The sequence below is a fragment of the Geospiza fortis genome, unplaced genomic scaffold (assembly GCF_000277835.1).
Source record: "Geospiza fortis unplaced genomic scaffold, GeoFor_1.0 scaffold55, whole genome shotgun sequence".
NCBI lineage: Eukaryota > Metazoa > Chordata > Aves > Passeriformes > Thraupidae > Geospiza > Geospiza fortis.
Window position 1 is genome coordinate 2,217,455 of NW_005054308.1, and position 16,086 is coordinate 2,233,540.

General features: G+C 39.4%; 1 protein-coding gene across 5 annotated transcripts in view; it reads left to right on the forward strand.

Annotated features, from left to right (window-relative positions):
• RAPGEF6 (Rap guanine nucleotide exchange factor 6) overlaps positions 1 to 16,086 on the forward strand; it is a 122,322-nt gene that overhangs the window by 92,331 nt on the left and 13,905 nt on the right. For 3 of the 5 annotated variants that reach the window (XM_031055265.1, XM_031055266.1, XM_031055268.1), the window contains 9 exons: positions 606 to 846; positions 1,878 to 2,261; positions 4,464 to 4,675; positions 5,561 to 5,684; positions 8,017 to 8,040; positions 10,688 to 10,908; positions 12,900 to 13,091; positions 14,339 to 14,473; positions 15,824 to 15,937. In XM_031055265.1, the coding sequence (XP_030911125.1) occupies positions 606 to 846; positions 1,878 to 2,261; positions 4,464 to 4,675; positions 5,561 to 5,684; positions 8,017 to 8,040; positions 10,688 to 10,908; positions 12,900 to 13,091; positions 14,339 to 14,473; positions 15,824 to 15,937 (1,647 nt within the window). The remainder of the gene's footprint in view (positions 1 to 605; positions 847 to 1,877; positions 2,262 to 4,463; positions 4,676 to 5,560; positions 5,685 to 8,016; positions 8,041 to 10,687; positions 10,909 to 12,899; positions 13,092 to 14,338; positions 14,474 to 15,823; positions 15,938 to 16,086) is intronic. The other 2 variants (XM_031055267.1, XM_014312205.2) reach the window with 1 other exon arrangement.

A 16,086-nucleotide genomic window follows, 5' to 3' on the forward strand; every position in this document is an offset into this window, starting at 1 on the left:
CAGGAATGATGCTGCCAAAGTTTTTAAGACATGCTGTGAAGGAACAGTGCACAGTCTACTTACATACCTGCATGTCTTGTGCTTTGATTGGGGTCATGGGATGGTAGAGTAATTGGGTTTTAGAAGAACAGACAGGAGTAAAGTCTTCTTTTTTCCTTACAAAGATGAAGAAAAAGCCAGAGTATTTTAAATATTTTTTTAATCCAGGATAGTTTTTTCCCCCAGAAGCTGGTTGTTTTTGTTTCCTGATGATCAAATGGGACAGTAAATCATAGAATCACGGAATGGTTTGGCTTGCTATAAGATCATCTAGTTCCTCCCCACACCTTCCACTAGACCAGGTGCTCCGAGCCCCATCCAGTCTGGTGTTGAACACCTCCAGAGATGGAGAATCCACAACCTCTGTGGGCAGCCTGTGCCAGGGCCTCACCCCCCTCACAGGGAAGAAATTGTCCCTGATATCCAATTAAACCTGCCCTCCTTCAGCTCAAGCCAATTCCCCCTTGTTCTATCACATGCCCTTGTAAAATATCTCTCCAAGTGACCTTGTGTCTTTTCAAGGGAAAAGTACATCACACATTAAAGGTGTTACGCTCTTTTTTTAGATATTCCAGATCAAGTGATCCGAGTTTTCAAAGCAGATCAGCAGAGCTGTTACATCATCATCAGCAAAGACACTACAGCAAAGGAGGTGGTGAGTCATGCTGTCCATGAGTTCAACCTGACAGGAGCCCCTGAGACCTATTCCCTGTGTGAGGTGTCCGTCAGTCCCGAGGGGGTCATCAAGCAGCGGCGCCTCCCGGACCAGTTCTCCAAGCTGGCTGACAGGATCCAGCTCAATGGACGGTGAATATCCCTTGTTTTACTTGGCTTTTGTTTGGCTTTCAGGATTGAAACGTTGCATGTTGGAAAAGACCTCCATGATAATTAATCCCCAATATCAGGGAGAGGTGTTTTAATTAAAAATAGATGGGTGTCTGTTGGAAGTACAAGCAAGTAATTGCCAGTAACTTACACTTCCCTCTCTTCTTTGGATCACCTTCCTCTTCTCCACCCAAAAATCCCTCTCTAAATCGACAATGAGCTTGCTTGATGGCAGCTAAATTTAGCAGATCAAGATAATGTATATAGTGGTTTACATTTAGAGAAAAAGGTTATATTTGTTTTGATACTTCTCACATGTACTTGAGGGTTAAAGAATATAATTAATTTCTTTCTCAGTGTCATGCTGCAATGAACTGATACTAACCTGAGATAAATTCTTCCATTTTTAAGTAAACTGTTCTGAATGTTTCTGAAATGTTAAGTGCTTTGGTTTTATCTGATGACCTGATCCATACCAGAAGAAAGTTTATTAAAGTAAAATATTCTGTAGTTGTCTTTGCTAGGTAACAGAGGGAATTTATGAGTAATAAACTTTTGTGTATCTGAAAGTGATTTACCTGGGACCATGGAATGAATTTTCCAGATATATTTTCATTTCCTGCATACTCTGTGCCTCATGCAAATATTAGTATGCTACAGCAAATTTATGGAAAAAAACCACACTAAATTTGTGTAAGAAATCTAGAAATACATTAACAGGAGATTTCTCAGGGCTAGTGTGTTCTCGAAATGATGTTTTCACTGCTGAATTTACAAATGGAAAAGGTGAGCACTACAGCATATTACAGAATACGGTGTAAAAATATTAACAAAGAGCTTTTGAAATGTTTGTTTACTTAAGTAATGGTGCTATTTTACATTAACTGAAGTACAAGGTTATGTTGTTCCTTCTTGTCTCTAATGCTTACAGTGATTGGTATAGTTCAATGTCTTTGTGTTCACAAACCCTCTGAAGAGCATCTCTAATGTGTTGTTCCTCAATCATTCTTCAGCTATTATCTGAAAAACAATATGGAAACAGAAACCTTATGCTCAGATGAGGATGCTCAAGAGCTACTCCGAGAGAGCCAAATTTCCCTCCTGCAGCTGAGCACCATTGAGGTGGCCACTCAGCTTTCCATGCGGGACTTTGAATTATTCCGCAACATCGAGCCAACGGAATACATCGATGACCTTTACAAGCTGGACTCCAAAACAGGCAATGCTCACCTGAAACAGTTTGAGGATGTCATAAATCAAGAGACCTTCTGGGTTGCCATGGAAATTTTAGCAGAACCAAACCAACTCAAAAGAATGAAGATTATTAAGCATTTTATTAAAATTGCTCTCCACTGTCGAGAATGCAAGAACTTCAATTCCATGTTTGCGGTGATAAGGTAAAATACTTCCCATTTCTCAGATCTGATTGGTGCTGTCACAGGCAGTTCTGGTAATCCACATGAAAGGAGAGAAATGGGAATGTCCTGAGCAGACTACAGCTGGGGCTGGAGGGATTTTCTAAAGCCAGACTGGTCAGAGGTGGATTGTCACTGGAGCCTCTGCCCTGTCACCTCCTCAGGCCTGTTGGGGTGCTAGGTGTGACAGTCTTTTTCACTGGTACCTCACAGGAAAAGAAAAGATGGGTACAAAGCACTGTGTGATTGATGAACTGCAGAAACCTGCCTGGCACTGTGTCATCTTCTGTGACTTTGGCACCCAATTTCCCTTCTTTGTGTCAGTCACTGTTACTTTTCCAGGGTGCACCGAGTCGTATATGTGATGATGAGATTATTTTATTTCTTCCTTGCATTGTAAGGACTTCCTCAAATCAGTCTTGTTTTGGTTTCATTTTCCTTCTCATTCTTTCCTGTCATCTACTTGCTTCTCTATTTTATTTTTCCCCTTTTCAGTTGCACATTTAAGCTTTCTCTTCTGATTTATACTGAATGTTGGTGCTTTAACAGCATGAGTTCATCATTTCCTGTATTTGCAATTATCTTACACCCAGCCTTTACTGTAGGAAAAAAAAGACACTGTGATTCATCAGACAAAGATCTGGATTTGTGCAGTATCCCAGTAGCATTATTGAAAACACCATTTTAAAATATTTTCTTCCATGTCTAATCAGTTCATCAAATCTATTGGCTTGTAGTTAGTCATTAAAGAATTCATGAGTTTCTGTGAAGGGTACTGGACAGTCATTGAGACTGTGGCTGCTTATTATGTGGGAACACACACATGGATACTGATTCTAATTTTTATATTCTGCTCCCTAATTTTTCATGGTTTATTCTAGGTAAGGAAATTACTCTTTCTACTTCTACTTCTCATTTAAGTCCAATCAGGCCATGACTAAAGTGGTCTTTTGTCTGGGAAAAAAAAAGGCAAATAAGTTAGTTTTTGTTTTACTGTTATTTCCAGAAGAGTATTTTTTTTGTTAACATATGGCACAGGGGTTTTCTTTCTTGCCTTGTCCTGCACAGCAGTTTGGTGCCATATGTCTCATGAAATAGGAAGATAACCATCTTAATGTAGCGTGGAAAAGAGGAGCTGTGGGCTGGCATATGTTTCATTTTTTCATGTAGGAGAAGGCTTTGTTTGGCATAGCATGGAGAGAATTTTGTCTAAAAAATAAAGCAAATACAAAATAAATTTTTGAAAAAAATAATATCTGAGAATAGCAAATTCAGTGATAATGTGGCTCTGGATTTGCTAAGCAATGCTGCAGCACATCCCTTTCCAGCTCTGCAAAGGTGAGGACTTTGCAATTACTGCAGAATTCCTTGAACATAGGTGATGACAAATTATGATAGGGAGAGTGGATTTAATTTATTAAATGTTTTTATTTAATGGGGTGTTTCTGCATGCAAATAATTCTGGATATATTTTTACTTAGTGGGAATGAGGGCATAGTGACAAGTTTTAGCATATCTGCTGTTTCCAATTCTCAGTCAGTTGCTCATTTACAAATGCTCTTGTTTGAAGCTCTGAAGTCAGAGAATCACAGAATGATTTGGGTTGGAAGAGACCTTAAAGATAATCTCATTCCACCCCCCTGCTATGGGCTGGGACACCTTCCACTACGCCAGGTTGCTCCAAGCCCCATCCAGCCTGTCCTTGAGCACATTAGGGATGGAGCATCAACAGCCTCTCTGGGTAGCTTGTGCTGGGGTCTCACCACCCTCAGAAGGAAAAATTTCTTTCTAAAGTCTTGCCACTTCTGCCTGGGGATGAGCTCTGCACTGTTCTCATTTTCTGTGCAGTCATTGGTTCACCTCATGCATTTTTTGCCATTTTTGTTCTTACTGTGGTATACATTTTTACAGGATTCTTAAATAAATGTCAGTCCTGTATTACAGAGATACTATTTTGGCAGTAATTTGAAATTTGTACCTTGAGCAGTCATGGTTTTTACCAGTCCTGTTTAAACAGCAGAGGGTTATTGTGATGAGCCTGTAGCCTGCTATTCACCCAGCTCCACAGTTAACCTTGGTAAAGCTATTTTTAATCCTTAAAAAAACAACTCCCCAACCCTTCACTTCCTTCTGAAAGGTAACAATTCCACTCACAGCTAATAATGAAACATTTCTGCCTTGCAGTGGGTTAAATCTTGCACCAGTAGCTCGTCTCAGAGGCACTTGGGAAAAGTTACCCAGCAAGTATGAAAAGCACCTCAGAGACCTTCAAGATCTTTTTGATCCATCTCGAAACATGGCAAAATATCGCAACATCCTCAGCAGCCAGAGCATGCAGCCTCCAATTATCCCACTTTTCCCTGTTGTCAAGAAAGATATCACATTTCTGCATGAAGGTAATGTCAAACAGAGAGAAAATAAATGCAGCATTGAATGTACTTCAGCCCTTTCTTCAGTGCTCTGTGTGTCCACATGTGTCTAACGAAGCTGCCACCAGTAGGATGCTTTTGAGGGATCTTTTGTAGGAGTAAAATAAAATAGAACTGGGAATGCCTAATGGAAGAGACTGGTCCTAGACAAAAATTAAAAATAAAATGCATATTTTTAATATTTTGAAAGCAATGCTGTAATCCTCCTCAGCTGTCCTGAGGTTTAGGGTGGAAGCGTAGGTGAGTGTGCTGTCTGGTAGCTGTATTACTTCAATGTTTTCTCTTAGAAAAAACTTGTTGCTGTAATGTTTCCAGGTTTTCATTCCATGTTGTGGCATGCACACAGTGCTACACCTCCTACTCTTGCTTTCAACATTTTCAAGGGATTTTGTTTAAATATTTCCATCTTATTCCCTTTATACAAAGTCCTGTTTACAACTGGTTGAGGTGAACCACTTCCAAATATGCTTAATTCTTGGTTGAGATGGTTGAGAACTATCTGAACTTCTTTCCTGATGTGAATGTTGTTCATGTCAATTCTGTATTTATATTATTTTAATATTGTGCAAGTGAATTTGGGCATAATTCGCTTATTCCTTTTTCCTCCTACTAATACTTTTTACTTTAGAAATCAGTTAACAAAAGAATGTAGGGTAGTCCAAATGGGTTTGATTCCATCAGTGTTTTGAGAGAACATCCTGTGTTCCTGCTACTTTGATTAAAAAAATTGTGTCGATTGTGGGACACGGAAGGGAGGAGACTAACAAGGGAAGAACTAGAAGCACAGTGGCTGTTCAGAAGTATTTGTTACTCCTTTTTTTCTTTCCTTATGTGTGTGTTTCAATTATGCAGGCAATGATTCTAAAGTGGATGGCCTGGTAAATTTTGAGAAGCTGCGGATGATTGCCAAGGAAATCCGCCAAGTTGTCCGAATGACCTCTGCAAACATGGATCCAGCTGTGATGTTCAGACAAAGGTGTGCAAAGGGAGGGGCAGCAGCACTGAAAGGGTCTCGCTGTGGGGGGATCTGGGTGTCTGTGTGCACCAGCACGTTGGTATTTCATTGTGTACGTCGTCATTGACATCTACCATCAAACCACAGCCTTTATCAAATTATGGCAAAACAGTTGATGCTTCCCAGACCTGCTTTGAATGACTAATAAACCAATTTATTGCCTTTAAAAAGCACAGAATAAGTTCTAATTTTAATGATACATGTTTCTGCCAAATAAAATGTTAGTGTCAGTAGAGTTTTGAGAGAGGTATAATATTACAGGGTACAATATTTAGATATGAGAGATAAAAAGCACCTAAATCACTGATGTATAGATCTGAAATGCTGTTTCAAAACAAAACCCCACTGATAACATATTAAATTCAAACTAAATATTTTTTATTTGTTCTAAGCACAGCTTGTTCCACCTACATAATGTTTGATATGTTCAAGCTTCAGCAGGTGGAGGGTTTTTTCTTGGCTTATTCTTCTTATTTTTTTCTTTTTATCCTGATGCTGAATATCACCAGGCTTGGTGTTAACAAAGTGCAGAATAAAAACAACATAACTCTTAATCTGCTGCTGATTAGCTCTAGATTTTATTTAGTGGAAATGAATTATTTCCTGCATCTGTTTTCTCCCCACTGGCTGAACTGAAAGCATCAGTGGCTCTGATGTTGTGTCCATACAGGGTCCTGACCCTGCAGGTGTCTGTGGGATGGGTGGTGGCCTCTCTCCTTGCACTGTCTGCCTCAGACTGATGGGCCAGACAAGCCCCCTCAGGGAGCTGGGTCATGGCTGGGTTAGCCACATGGCTCTGACTTCAGAAAATGGCAAAATTCTCTCCTGAGCTGCCCATACCTGTGTGCACCCCAGCAGAGGAGAGCTCTCTGAGCGCCTTGGAGACACAGGGGACAGTTTTTGGGTGAAGTGTGCTTCATCCACCCAAAATTGCAGTCTTCTGTGCAGTTGTGATTCTCTCTGATGTGTGAATTCAGTTACATCTGTGCAGTGGAAGGAGACAGGGCATGCAAGGATAGGGAGCCTCTATAGGAGCATAGAGATTTGGTTCCCTGTGGTATTCCGGTGGTCAGGATTCACAGAGGAGCATCAGTTCTGTCTGGTTTTTGTTTGCAAGGCAGGCTATCAGGAAAGATGTTTCTTTTTTTCAAGCATTTAAAGCCAGCCTGGATTTGGCTCTGAGCAGCCTGGTCTAGTGGAAGGTGTATAGGGGGATGTAAGGGGATGAGCTTTGGTGTCCCTCCCAAACTGTTCTGTGATTCTAAAAATGGCCCAGTCTGAGCCAAAAATAACAGATCCTTGTTAATGTTACTTTGTTTCACAGTGGAGATTCGCTTTTATACGGTTGGATAGAAATTAGCAAGATTGCATTTTTAACATAAAATTACAAAGTCAGTTACTGAGAAGTTGTGATTGCATTTCAGAAACTTTGGCATTCACAGCTGAAATTAGTCTATAAATAACCTCCCTGATGGCCCATGCACTTCCTAAGACCTCATGAAGTCTAATCATTACATAAATTTAATAATAAATAGTTACCTTTAGTATGTTTTTCAGAATTTCAGAGCACATTTTAATGACTGTAGTTTAAATTACACACACTGCCATAAACTGGTTAGGCATCCAATATTAGAGATAGTGCCGAAGATTAAAAGAAATTAATTCCATGTTTTCATGTAATTTCTATTAATTTTCATTGTCTCTCATGTTTGATCTCTCAGTTTGTGTTATGAAGCATCAAATAAATGCTTTTGAAGATAAAAAAATCAACAAGAAAAGTCTGTATTAGTGGTAACATGAGACTTGCTCACAAGTTCATTGCCAATTACTGAGAGCATCTAGGCTTTCAAGGTGTATTTGGCAACTGTCTTGTTTTCCAGCCAACAGTCAAGAGAAAACAAAATCATAAACTTGAATATTGATAGTGATGATTTCTCATACACTTTCAACAGGCAAAGAATAAATTAATTTTATCCCATTTTCTGCAATATGAATGAGTTTCACTCCATCAAATTTGAATTTGACTTACAGGAAAATAAATTAATGCAAGTTTGAGTTTTTCAATTCATAGGTTAAACAAAAAACTGATAGATATCAAAGTATTTGTCAAGTCTTGCCGCTGCATTTCATGAAAACATTGTGTTATTGTTTGAGAAGAATTTGGCTGTATAGAGATTTTTCTTTTCTGTTCTTTCCTGTCTACATCTTTCTTCCTGACTCTCAACTGTTTTATTTTTTTCCTGTGCTTTTCTGTTCAAATACATGCTTCAATGTATATGGCTCTTGCTTACAGGAAGAAGAGGTGGAGAAGTTTGGGGTAAGTGTAGAGCTGAATGCAACTAAGATAAATAAAGATTATGCAACTCTTAACATACTGCATCCTCCTTGTTAGTGCATGCATCTGAAATACAGCATGCATTTTATTAACCCTGCAATACATGTTCTTTTGAAAACAGGAGTGAGGGGTTACAGCCAACATTTTACTGCAGCTATAAGAATTCTGAGTTGCTTCTGTGTAGTTGATAAGCTGTTTGAGTTTTGGCTTTGTGCATTAAAAAACCTTGCTGTGCAGTTATATTGGAAGGCAAACTATTGTGGAAAGGAAATGAAATAAGTAACTTGCCTTTTAACATGTGACTGGAAAGTTGAAGCCATTCTGCATTTTAAACTATAAAGACACTTTGAATTGTGGTAATGATGTAGTAATTTCCTCCCTGAGGTTTATCTTCAGGCAACCTTCAAAGTATTTATTTTTAGCATATGTTTAAAATGTATCTCACATTTCCTGCACCAAAATCCTCATTGATCCTCCTGGGTGTATTGGTCGTGTGAGGTCTGGATCATGGAATGACTTAAGAGGAGAGTTCTGATGTTGGCCAGGGAAATTCCTGCCTGGCCCAGGACAGTGATTTTAAGACTGTCATTGTAGCCATATTTTATGTGTTCTGTGTTACCTTTGCATAGCAGTGATGGGGACAGTGGCAGGACTTGGGCTGGTCATACTGGGCTTAGCAGGTTTGGAGAGTGGTCCCTGATGCTGGTGTGGATGCCCTTGGCTGGCAGCATTGGTGTTCAGTAATCAACTGCTCACAAGGCAGCTCATGGGGAGAAATAGCCAGGACCCGTGGAACCACTGTAATTTCTAACCCTTGGAATTACTGTGAATGCAAGAGAATAAGGAAAAATAATTGTTAAAAGAAATAGAATTAAATTGCCTTAAAAAGTCAAATCCAGACTTGAAAAAAAGAACAAACCAGTGTGTACATAAACAACAAAATATTTCTATCATTTAAAATAAACATAATTTTCTGATCATTGCAGAATAGCTTTGTCCTTATCCATCAAGAGACATGAGTGTCCCCTTGGTTTGAATAGCTGTGAACACTCCATCATGCCTTTTGCTGCTCCTAGTCTCCAATAACATTACTTTTTTATTTAATTAAGCTATAAATTGCTGAGAGCTTTTAAGCTTCTGTTTTCTCTCAGAATGATTTATTTAACATGTCTGAAAATATTGCAGTCAGCTGTTTTCCAACATCTATTTTCTAAGCTCATTTTACTTGATTCCTTGGATTTTCTCTAACAACATGTTTCATTCTGACTCCTTTGGCCATTATGGCTCTTCTGTGCCTGATGTTGTTTATTCTGCCACTTGTGATTCTGTAAACACACAAGATCTTGATAAATGTCTTCATGTAGCTTTAAAATTTTTCATCTGAATATTTAAAAATCCCCACACAAACCCAGCTTTGAACAACTCTGACATTTTCCATTAGAATTTACATGTGACTTATACTGTGATCTCCATTTATTTAAAAATGCATCAGAACTGGTGTGGCTGTAGGACTTGGCAGTTGAAACAGAGGTGACTGTGTTTAAACCATACCCTGATCAGTTGTTTGCTCACTTTTCCAGTGTGAATAGGAGTGACTGTCAGGGAGACTAACTCATGTTCTTTAACAGTATTATTTATTTTTGCTTCAGTTACTGATAGATCTGAGAGCTCAAAATTAGGAGTATTGAGGAGTATCCTCTTTCATAGATGCAAATCCGTACAAGTCTGGGTGTATGTTTATCATCACTGCCTTCCTTGCCTTTTTGGGATACATTTTTTAATGAGCTGCTCTTCTGTGAATGTTTTTAGTTAATTGAAGAAAGAAGTTAAGTGTGTAATCAAATGCACTTTGTACATTTAACATAATTTGCCCCTTGTTTAACCTTTATGAGAAGCTCAGTTCTCTAAGAGGATTGCAGTGTTCACTCACTTCTGTGCTCAGCTAGGTGCTGGAAGTTTCTGTGTAAGCCTGATGCACACAGTGGGTACCCAGTTCCTTAAACCACCAAAGTTACCAAGTTTGTCCACTTTTAGAATCTACAGTTGAATTCATAGAGCTGTTAAGGTTGGAAAAGACCTCTGAGATCATGAAATCCAACCATCAACCCAACACCACCACCATGTTGACCACTAAACCATGTCCTCAAGTGCCTTAAACATGTGTTTTTTGAACACTTCCAGGGATGGTGACCCCACCACTGCCCTGGGCAGGCTGTTCCAGGTCTTGACAATCCTTTCCATGAAGAACTTTTTCCTAATGTCCAAGTTAAACCTCTCCTGGCACAACTTGAGGCCATTTCTTGTTGTCAACTGTTGGTCCTGCAGCACAAGCCTGGGGTTCATTAGTGGAGCTGAATGAGTTCCACACACAACACTGCTCCTTGTTCTTCCCAGCTCCACATTTCCATAGGCAGTCCTGCTCTAGGCTCAAATCCCTGCTCTCAGTTTACCCAAATACATTAAGACAATTGTTGTTTTAATGCTGTTCATCTTTTTTAACTCATTTGCATCAGCATGCACTAGCCCTAACTGAAGATTATTGGTATTAATCTGCTTTGGCCTATGCTGCTGTAGCTCTTTGTTGCTGTTGAGAACTGAACCTTTAGTGCTTTGATCTTTTCTCTCCTAGGTCTCTGAGCCAGGGCAGCATGAACTCGAACATGCTGGACGTGCAGGGAGGGGCTCACAAGAAGCGCGCGCGCCGCAGCTCGCTCCTCAATGCCAAGAAGCTCTATGAGGATGCCCAGATGGCCAGGAAGGTGAAGCAGTACCTGTCCAACCTCACTGTGGAGACAGATGAAGAGAAGATCCAGATACTGTCACTTCAGTGTGAACCTGCATACAGCACTTGTAAGTACAGTGAGCTAGAACAGCAACATGATCAATAGCATTTATAAAAAAGGTTGTTCTTCTCTAAAAATACTCTTAAACTTTTCTTCCAAGGAGAGAGAGTACTGTAGGAAGGGTTGTTTTGTCAGTTCTTGTGTGTTCATGTTTTGGTTGAGCTCAAAAAATTTCTGTGATGTTTTTTATTTTGACCTTTGGTTCCTAAAGCTGTGTGTCTTCCCATCAGTCTGGCAGGAAATCCAATAGCACATCAACCCTGCTGTCCTTGCACTGAGCTAGGAAGGATAAAAGTAGTCTTTACCATATGAACAGCAAGAAATGAAAAGAGACAAAATCAATATAGAAACTGCAATGGATTACACCTTAGAATAAATGAAGATTGTTGAGAAGAAGTTAGGTCAATATTGACTGATGAGTTTGACATGGCTTGACAGTCACAAATTGAGGACTACAGCAGGATAGCTCTCATAATTTGAGCTCTTGTCAAACAAACTGTTGTCTGACCTGTTGTCTTACACAGTTCAGTAAATTCTTATTTAGAAATGAGAAGTTATAATTGTGTTTTATTTAGATACTCTAGCAGTTTTCACTTTCTTGAAAGACAGATTTGTTTCAAAATAGATGAGTAACAACCATGCTAAAGAAAATTATGTTTCCTGCTTGTCTTTTGTCTAAATATAGCATTTTAAGGCTTTTTTTGTCTTCAAATACTGTTTTATCTCTGATGAGGTAAGTTCAAAGCATGACTAGGAGATGGCATCTTGAAGATAAAATTTTAAGTCCTTGCCATTACCCAGTATTAAGAATGCAAATCCTTATTATTCCCTGAGATGCCGTTTTATGCAAATTTTCTTTTCGCATTTACTTTTAAGTAGCACTGAAGCAGGAAACCTGGAAATGGCCACATTTAACTCCCTTTTAAAAAACGTTAAATCCTTAATGTTTGAACTCTTTCTAGGTGATCTATGTGCAACCATAGGTACCAGGTCCAAGAGAAGAACATAATTGTTACCAGATTGTTTTTTATTTGCTTAAAAAAAAATTAAAATCTTGTATGCACGATGCTAGCCATAGATATTTGAAAGTAAAAATAGGGAATATATACCAACTGTTCTATTCATGTAGTTAGGCAAATCAAGTCCATATTTTCTTAAACATCAGAGAGGAAAATGAAATTTAAGTGGATATACAAATAAATATGTAGTAGATTGGCATATTATTAAAAGTAACATTTTTAAAATCTGGGGAAGAAGCCCTAAGCCCCAAAACCCACAGGTAGTAGATCCAGTTGGGATTATCCTCGTTACAGAGCTGGGAGAAAGAATAGAGCAGTGATGTGTGGCATGAAGGAGCTGCCAGCCCCTCGTGGGTTTAAATCTGGTGCAGTGAGAGCCCTGACCTGTCCAGGGATGTCTTTCCCCACTTGGTTGAATTTCCCACACTCAGGGCTTCAGCTCCCCCATTTCTTACCTCACTAATAGCCTGCTGCCCTTGCTTGTGGTAGGAATGAGCAGCAGTGACACTGCAATCCAGAGTTTTCCAAGAGGATTTAAGGAGAAATCAGATGAGGAGCAGTCTGTGAATTGCTGTGTGATTAAAGCAGAAGCTGAAGCAGTGCCCTGTGCTGTAAATCACTTGTGCCACCTAGTGAAACATTTGATGCCAGTTGCAAAACCACCTGATTTTGAAAGAGGTGCTGTTATGCAATTGCACCTTGCATGCAAACATTTAAAATACAGGCTTGTGGTAGAAATAAACAACATCTTTTGATCTTTTGATGAAGTACCTCGATGGCAGTTTCAAGAATTTAGGGCTTTTTTTTAAAGCTCTTCACACATCATCTTCAGTGTGATGGAATTGTCGTGTTTGGACTAGAAATGGTTTAAAATACAATTTATCTTCTTTATACAGTGATTCCTTTGTCTGGATGGTTGTACTGCAATAACCCTGGAATTGAAAGTGCTAGATATTGATATGCAGTTTTTCCCTGACAGTGACAAAGAATTTAAGTGAGAGGAGAGGAGGGAAATCCTCCGAAATGTCTCCAGTGCCCATGAGATCAATTGGCCAAACCACAAAAGCCCATCAGCATCAACAAAACCGAATGAGTCAAGTTCTTCAGGTCCCAACTGTGAATTTGTACCCCAGCAGGAAAAAGGGACTGACAAAGGATCATGTCACATTCAGTGAGTATCTTCAGTTCACCTGGCTGGGGAGGTTTAAAGATGTAAGCAAGCAGGAGGGAGGAGCTCTTTTTGTAGCTGAGTGGTTTATGTGAGATACTGTTGTAAACTTCATTAAATTAATTCATTTTAAAACAGCTGATACATATGAGAGCATGCTTAGTCATTTGCAGTCTTTTATAACTTTGAAACAGTCAATGGTGAGATGCTCTTGCTTCATGAGGTCTGATATATTTGGGTGAAATCATTGAAACACATCACAAGCATTTAATATTTTAACCTCTGGGACACCATTTTAACAACATTATGGTCAAATGGAGCAACAGATATTACTAGTTGCTCCCAGTGAACATACTTTTTTGGTCTCTAAATTTGCTAGTTGAAAAGCAGTATATTTATTAAAAAGTTTTTGTCCTATGTACGTAACTTGTATCATTTGAAAGCTGCAGTTGTGGGTTATTAAATGAAGTTAGCTGCAGTCAATAACTGATATAAAATTATTTTATATTGTATTGAGCATCAACATAATTTAAAATAGCTTCAGAAAACAATATATTACAGCATATAAAATACAGTTTCCAGTTAGTACTTATCTCAGTTCTCCTCTGAAAAGGCTGTGCAGTTTGATAAGTTCCAGAAACTTTTCTCAGAGGTTTTTCTTCATTTGTGTGTGGTGGTCCATGCTGATCTAACAGTTATTGGGAACTTGAAATAACTCCTCAGCACTGAGTCCTCTGCAGGATGGTCTAATAGTGAGTAAGAAACACCAAACCATGTGTGGGACACTGGTTTTGCTAAAGTGGCCAAGCTGTGGATAGTGCCCATGAGTGTTGATTTGAGAACTCCTGCTTGTGAAGATTTTGAACTGACCCAGTAGCTCTGACATACATGGTTTTTAACACAGTCCCAACAGTGCCATGGGCAAGGATTTCCTCCTAGGTTTTTACTGCACACAGATTTTTTTTACATAGTCCTTTGCCAAAACCACAACGAATGTATCATTGTGGTTCTTGTTGGGATATGGATGTTTCAACACAGTTTAGATGAGCAGCCAGCAGTGGCAGTGGCCACAGCTGATCTGATCTAAATTTAAATGGAGACTGCCTCCACGTGCAGAATTCTCTGAGCATCTGCTCCTCTCTTTGCTGAATATTCTGATTGTTCAGCATGGTGCTTCTTTGTCGTTTAAACAGAAATCAGTAATTCAAAAGAAGAAGAATATGTAGTAAGTGATCCCATTGTTTTCATAGGTACAGGCTCTCCACAAAAGTCCTTAAGCTTGTCTGAGGAAGTAAGTAGTAAGAAACAAACAGATGACACTATGTCCATGGCATCTTCTTTGCACTCCAGCCCACCTGCTTCTCCTCAGGGCTCCCCACGCAAAGGTAAGTGTGTGGCAGCATCAGTCCCAGGAACTGGAGCCTAAACCAGGGTGGGCAGTGGCAGGAATATTTGTTGGTAATATTGTGTAAGAGAATGTTGTAAGAGAAATAGTAATTTAGGATATTCATGTCAAGAATAGAATCATGTCTTTCTATGAATAGATACGATTTTTCAATGTATTTGTATTTTTTGGACCTTTAAGTCACTTAGTATTTAAAAAAAGGGGAACAGTTGTTTTCTTAAAATACTGCCTAAGAGCTTTTGGCAGAATTCCCAACAGAACTGAAGTGCTGACACCTGCCATCATGCCAGTTCAGATTTAGGTGGCCACTTAAATAAATTCACAAACCTGGGGATTTGTTGAAGGTGACGGTGTTGGAAAGAAACTGCAGCTACTGAGACAACTTCTGGTCTTGCCCAAGGTAGTTGGGATACCAGGTGATTAGACAGAGCTGGAGGTGGAATGGTGTCACAGTTCTCCAGGACAGGTGGTTTAGGTTGTTGCAGAAGCAGTGCATCCATCTAAATCCTCGAGTCGCTGTTCATATTTTTTGTTCTTGTGCACAGGGCTTTGTATACATCCCTGTCTCTCATGATGCCCTGAGAATCCCTTTATTTTTGATGTCTTCATCCTAAAAGACCTGCATCACTTCATCATTAGTCAACCTTGGATGGGAATTGATTTGAAATCTCTTAACAGCACTCAGTAGCCAGCGCGGGTGGTTGGTGTTGGATGGCGTAAGGCCTCTCTCCCTTCTGCTGCTTTGACTCACTGACAGCCCAGAGCCACCACCTTGGCATGGCATGGCACAGTGACTGCTGCATCTTCTCACCCCTCTCAGTGGGAGATCAGCCTGGTCCGTCCACTTCTGCCTTCACAAGATCCTGTTTCCTTTAGGAGAATGCCACTCATTTTACTTAAACACAGCATATGTATAAAAAGCTTAAATACTTGGGTTGCCAAATCTTGCTCCACTGAGCATTACTTATAAGTATGTTATTTTTGTTAACTTTTACCTGGTTCTTTGAAGAGAATGTTTTGTTTCTTGGGGATTGTTTCATTAATTCAGCTTGCTTTCAGCACTGATCTCATTTGATTGAGGTGATCTGTACTTTGTTGTATGTATGCTAACAGCTCATTGATCTAAAATTAGGTGCTTCACAGACAGCTGAAAGACATAATTTTAGGCATGAGCACATTCCACTTGATCTTAGATTTCATTTTCTTTTGAGCTATACCCAAGTGATACACAAATAGGATTGAAGAAAAAAGGATTTTCAATTAGGATGTTATTTTTGTTGTTATTTATCTCATCATCTATCAACATCTGTCTGTGTCTACTTCATTGTAGTTGGCAACATCCAAAGGTCGGATAACTGCAGTCAGATGAATCTCTCTGGCTCTTCCTCATCACTGGCCAGTGAAACCAGCAACAAGAACAGTGGACAGCGCAGCTATGGAATAGGTGGGGCTTATTTACAAAAGCAAATTCAGAAGATTTGCCAAGCTGGAGAGAGTTTTGAGAGAAGTGCAAAGGTGGACAGAGAGAAAGAGAGTAGAAAGGCAGAAGCTGAGCATGAACCCACAAAAATAAAGGGATTCCTGTTTAGAAGA